Source organism: Poecilia reticulata, linkage group LG17 (assembly GCF_000633615.1).
Source record: "Poecilia reticulata strain Guanapo linkage group LG17, Guppy_female_1.0+MT, whole genome shotgun sequence".
Classification (NCBI taxonomy): Eukaryota; Metazoa; Chordata; class Actinopteri; order Cyprinodontiformes; family Poeciliidae; genus Poecilia; species Poecilia reticulata.
In genome coordinates this window covers 27,291,272-27,297,271 of record NC_024347.1, presented here as the reverse complement: position 1 = coordinate 27,297,271, position 6,000 = coordinate 27,291,272, and the positions used below count along the sequence as shown (strand labels likewise).

At 36.1% G+C, this 6,000-nt stretch overlaps 1 protein-coding gene across 5 annotated transcripts in view; it reads right to left on the bottom strand.

The window, feature by feature from the left end:
• Window positions 1-712: 712 nt before the first annotated feature.
• zzz3 (zinc finger, ZZ-type containing 3) overlaps window positions 713-6,000 on the bottom strand; it is a 30,503-nt gene continuing 25,215 nt past the window's right edge. For all 5 annotated transcript variants that reach the window (XM_008434638.2, XM_008434635.2, XM_008434636.2 and 2 more), the window contains 3 exons: window positions 5,518-5,652; window positions 3,968-4,068; window positions 713-2,049 (listed from right to left, as the gene is read on the bottom strand). In XM_008434638.2, the coding sequence (XP_008432860.1) occupies window positions 1,905-2,049; window positions 3,968-4,068; window positions 5,518-5,652 (381 nt within the window). In that variant the 3' untranslated portion in view covers window positions 713-1,904. The remainder of the gene's footprint in view (window positions 2,050-3,967; window positions 4,069-5,517; window positions 5,653-6,000) is intronic.

Sequence of the window (6,000 nt, the reverse complement as noted above, 5' to 3'; positions counted from 1 at the left end):
TTGAGGACTTCATTTAAGATCAACTCTGGTGGAACTCGAACCCACAACCTTTGAACCACTTCATCCGCTCTAGAAGTCCAATACGCTATCCATTGGACCGACAAATCATATGGGAGTGAAATCTAAATTTTAAATGATAATATGAGAATTAAATCTTAGGAGAATAAAGTTAGAAATATGAGAATAATATAATAGATTATTAAAGAAGTGTTACAAGAATAAAATCATTTTGTAAGACTCAATAATACAACAAAGATATAATGAGAATAAATTAATATTTCAAGAATAAAGTCAACATTACAAGTACAACATGAAAAAAGTCACATTTTAAGAATAAAGTCATAGTATGAGAATAAGGTCAATTTCACAAGAATGGCATTTTTAAGACTTAGCAATACGACATTAATACTATAACTTTATACATACATTATTCATATTCGTGACATGAACATCATTCATATCGTTTACTATACAACATGTCAAATATATAATTAAGAATAAAGTAATAAGCGTTTTTTGTTTCATTTTTAATTTATATAACAATTAAATATTTTCTTTGGGGAGTAATAAAGTCATAAAAATATGACTTTATTCTCATCATATTACATATTACTCTTAATTTTATTTTTTCTTAGCATGACCCTTTCATGCTAAGAAATGATAGGGTTATTTTCTGTCAATTAAATAATAAAATAGAAGCCACAGACAGAAGGATTTTTCACATACTTTTATTTCCACGGTTCTCCTCTAGCATTTTTTTTTTTACATTATTATTAATTTTTTTTTTTTTACATAAGAACAGACTGTTATACACAGATACTGAAGCAGGGGGAAAGGTGGTGAGGGAAAGAAGACAAAAAACCATACAAAATGGCGTCTACTCAAGCACAACAAAATCTATGTATATAAAACTCTGTGGGTCGCAGAGGCACCAACCACTACCTCAATTATTCATGTTTTAAATAGATTAATAAAAATACAATCTTTTTAAATGGACCTTTTAAAGTGGGTGGTGAAATTAAGAGATCTAGAGGCTTAACAATGGGATTCGATAACGGGGCGATGGAGAAAATGTGGTCGGCTTTCAGGGTTTCTCCATCTGCCCGAAGCGCGAGGGGAAGAAAAAAAAAGATTAAAAAAAAAAAAACAAAAAAAAAAAAACATCTTTTTTGTCTGTTTTTATTTTTTAATGGCACACAGCAACTAGCGGTGGCTACTTTTCACTTTTCACCATATACTTGAACACTCAACATGATCAACAACGGCACACGATCAGGGAGGAGTAGGCAAAAGAAAAATAAAACAGCTCTGTGTGGTTCTCAACATCATTCGCCTGCCTTCAAAGGAAAATAATGAAGTTGCTCTCTGTGTTGTAGTGTTTCCTAGTTAGTTTTAGTGAAGAGAGCAAAAGGAAACGGATGAAGGTGTGTGTGTTTGGAAACACAGTGAGGTCTGCAGAAATGCTCAAAGTTTTCAACCTTTTTTTCCTTTCTCTCTCTCTTTTTTTTTAAAGTATTCTTCATTCTTGGGGAAACCACATGCACAGGAAAACAACTGGGTTCTCCATTGGGTGGCGCTTCGCCAGACCAATCACTCAATTTTCCAGTTTGAAAGCAGCATGGAGGAGAAAACTGGAAACGTCAGGGGAGGAGCTCAGGAATGTCGTGTGCCTTCTCGCTTTTGTTTGTTTGTTTTTTTAAAAATACAGTTTCTGATTAACCCGGCTGAGGCGTTGCTGAGCAACCTGCATCAGAGCCGAGGTCTGCTCTAACTCTAACCCTGCCGCCCGGGCTCAGCGGTAATCTTGGGCTTACAGGATGGAGCCATGCACAGAGCGGCCTGAAGGATGTGTGGAGAGAGAGAGAGAGAGAGACGGCTTGGAGTTAGCGGCGCCTGGGACTCTGTCATCTGTTGGCGGGGAAGTAATTAGGGTCCAGGTAGTTGTAGCCTGCGCTCTGGGGCAGGCAGTAGTCCCTGTCCAGAAAGGTATCTGACTGATACACCGCTTCCAAGTGGTGGTCGGGTTTATGGGTCTCCGTCTTGAATAAGCTGGAAGACAAAAGACGATATTACGAATCTAATGCTGCGTTCACACCGAACGGGATTTCAGCTTCTCTTTCACACTGCACTATGTCAAAAGAATCAAATTTTAAAAAACTGCTCCCCTCCTCGCCTGGGGGGGCGCTGCACCAAGAGCTACAGCAGGAAACATGAAAACCACTGAAAAAGACCTGAGCGCAACTTCCTTTTTCACAAAATATAAACAAAAAGGGAGTAGCACAGACCTGTTACGGTAACAAATTTTGCTGGACGATAAATTTTCCCAGAAATCACTGTGATAAACAATAATATTGTTTTGAGACTATTTTTAAATAATACGTGATGATGGAATAATAATAATAAAGCTAGAGCACATTCTCAAAGATGAATAAACTTTAAATTCTAATGATCATTTAACACTGAACTGTGAGACATTTTAAACATTTAAAATAAATAAAAGAACAGAAACAAGTCTTTGTAAACAAAATTGTCCTGAAAAAAACAGCTATTTGAGAGCAAAGCACCAGACTGAAGGTTTTTATCATTCACTTTTTCTTAGAAAGAGAAAAACAATAAATTATTGAGCTCGTTTTAATTAATCGTGCGATTAATTGATTTATTGATTATTGTGACAGGCCTAGTGTGGCATCAGATTTGAGCAGTTGTAGGTTTCCTCTTTTGTTTCTGGTGAAAAAGTAAAAAATCTTACCAAGTAATTGTGGCTTAATTTCTACTGAAAATATCTTGGTGCACTTGAAATAAGACAGAACTAACTTGTTATCTTTGAAGCGGTGGTGCATTTAAAACAAATGTATGTTATATTCTGTAACAAAATGTATATTAAAAAAATTAAGGTGAAATAAATAAAATAAAATACCAAACAAAAATAAAATAGATAATATAAATGAAAAAACATATTCCAAAACAATTATTTAGAAAAAACAAAACAAAAATATGTTAAAATTAAACTTTAAATATTTGGACTGTTTGACAGATTATCATTAAATTCTGCGTAAGGGAACAGAACTTTGCAACTGTTCAACTATTTTTTAAAAAACGAAACCATTTGATGACTCAAAAAAATTTTTTTTGTTTGTTTATAGCCATTCTTCAAAAACACAGATGTATTTTCTAATCCACTCAGTTTTTTAAGCTTTTCTTGCAACTCTGTAGTTAATCTGATACACAAAAACGTAACGTTTTCTAAACTGTTGACTGTGTGCTACTGTCTTTTATGACTTTATATTTTTGTGTTTTTATGATGTAAAGCACTTTGAATTGTCTTGCTGCTGAAATGTGCTGTACAAATAAACTTAAGCCGTTTTCGCACTGCAGGGAACAGAACGGCACGGAACGGTTCCAGCCCTGTTGCGTTTGCATTTACACTGAGGGCCATCGAAGCGGTACCGGACGTCATTATTTTTGAAACTAAACAATGGTTTCGATGTAGCAGCTGAAGCCTTTTCCTCAGAGATGCGACGGAAAACTTTCTCTTTCCTCGTTGACCGATCTAGTTCATTCTGTACTCGTTCATCAGCGAGTAAGCGGAGGAAAAAATTTACCTCATCATTAGACCAGGTGATAGCACTATATTGGGACGAATCCATTGCTAATTAAAACTAATAATAAAAATATTGAAAAGAGCACTCTTTACAAACTAAAATACAGTTTAGTGAGAGCCAGCTGTCAACGGAAAATCAACGTCTGACTCCATAACAACCAGCGGCCAATCAGCTGCTGGTTCTAAGCAGCTTGGGCGGCCCCATTGGAACCACAGCTCTTGTGGTTCCAAGGGGCCGAGTGGAACCGGTCGCAAGTTGTAATGCAAACACGGTCGGAGCCGTTCCGACGGTTCCCTGCAGTGCGAAAACGCCTTTAGTAAACCCAGAATCCTCTCTGAGGTATATTTAGCTGGGAAGGTYCTCACCAGTCTGAGCAGTTGGAGCAGAAATCGACCGAGTTTTCTGGAGGACAGTCCTGACAGTGCCAACGGACCCCCTGGATGGGCTCCATGCCGCACACGTCGCACTGCGCAGCACGAGAAAAACAGATGCAGAAACGTCAGGATGAAATCAGCCACAGCTTAACTAAATTACTCACACCAACATTTTTTTTMAATTTTTCCCACTTTATCTACAGACAAAAATCCTCCATCTTACATATGTTGTTTAAATTTATAAAAATAATAAAAAGAAATATTTATCTAATAATAAAGGACCAGTTCTTTAAATTTACATTTACAGTTCTTGATGTTTGATTCAACATGATATTTTTAAATGTGCTAATTTGTAAAAGTCTCCCTTCTATGTTTCCTGCTAACAAGTCAAATAATTTTGAAAAGCAGCCATTTTCTGTTCTGTGTTTTGAGTCGAGACTATATTAGTCCATAGTCAGTAGTTTATTAAGCGACTGGCTGAGTAATGAACCAGTTTTCCTCCTAATGCAAATCAAATGCTGTGTATTTGTCGTCGTCTTGTTACTTATCGAGTTAGCTGCTCCTCATTTTGCATTATTTGTATTATTCTGCCTTAAAAACTCATTTTGGAGTTAAACTAAGTTGTAAACATAAGAGTTAATTTTATATCAGTTCCAAAGCAAAGGAGTTCAAAAGACCAAAATTTGTGATCAAAAGTCACAAATTTACTACAAACAGGTTTGGGTGTTGCATGTTTCCGCTGCATTACTTCACATATGTTTATGAATGAACTACTTTTAACTGCAGCTGTTGGTAAGATGAATATTCTGCTCTGCTGCAGAATTTATGCTTGAAAATGTCTCATATAAAAACATAATCTGGATTTTTTTTCTACTGATCTGTATCAAGTGCACATATTTTTGGGAGGTTTTCAACATCTGGCTTAAAGGTTAATTACACTTCTTAAAAAATATGTGCTATTTATTATATATAAATGGTCGCAAATATGAGAAAAGAAAAACCTCAGAAATGTTCTGGAAAAAACGTGGACATTTCTGAGTTTCAAAAGTTTAAAATTTTCAACTTATGAAAATGACTTCAGTGTCAAAAGTAGATTTAAAAAAAAAACTTATTCAGTTAAAAAATGTCCACATCTTTTTCTAGAAAATTTCAGAGATTAATCAAAATATTTCTGAATTTTTTCTAAAAAAAAAAACAAAAAACTTTAAACTTTTGAAACTCAGAAATTTCCACATTTTTTCTAGAAAATTTCTGAGATTGATCTCAAAATTTCTGAGTTTTTTTGGCAGAAATGTACTCCTCTTTTCCCATCTACAATGGCCCTACCACRCCATCATAAATAAGTCTTCAAACATATCAGATTTTACAACCATGTTTTATTACCCCTAATTTTCAACTTATGCAATTTCTGTAGGTTTATTACAAAAAGTCCTAATAAAACTCACGCAGGTTTGTGTTTAAAATGAGGAAGGGTGCCGTGCAGAGCCGGCACGCTGTGCAGCATGCAGCAGGAAGTTGTTGTGTGTGCAGAAATGCGTCACCTTGTAACCCATGTGCTGCACCCCGGCGTTATCCTCTCGAATCTCCTGGAGTTTCTGTTTTTTCAACCTCTTCAGCTGTAAAAGCTCTTTGTACTCTTGTAGGTTCCTCAGCTCCACAGGAACGCTCTCCTCATCCTGAGATTGACGTAAACAGAACAAAAATAAGAGCTGGGTGGAGTCAGAGCCGGCGAAGCAAAAGCAAAACATCTCCAGGTGACACAGAATCCCCAAAATGACGGTTATGTTCTCCTCGTTTTTTCTACAGCAACTATTGATGGCTCTGATTTCTGCTGAACATGAGCAACATAAATAGAGCAGGTATTTTTACTGTTGAGGCAGCAGAGCTGCGCCGAGCACAGATTGTCCTTGAGCCAAAGGTAAACAAAGAAAACGTTTACAATGAGACGCTTTGGCCTGAATAAGCATCAGGCAAGTACGAGTTTTGGAGAAAAGGTTTTTATTTGGAAATTACAACACTAAAGT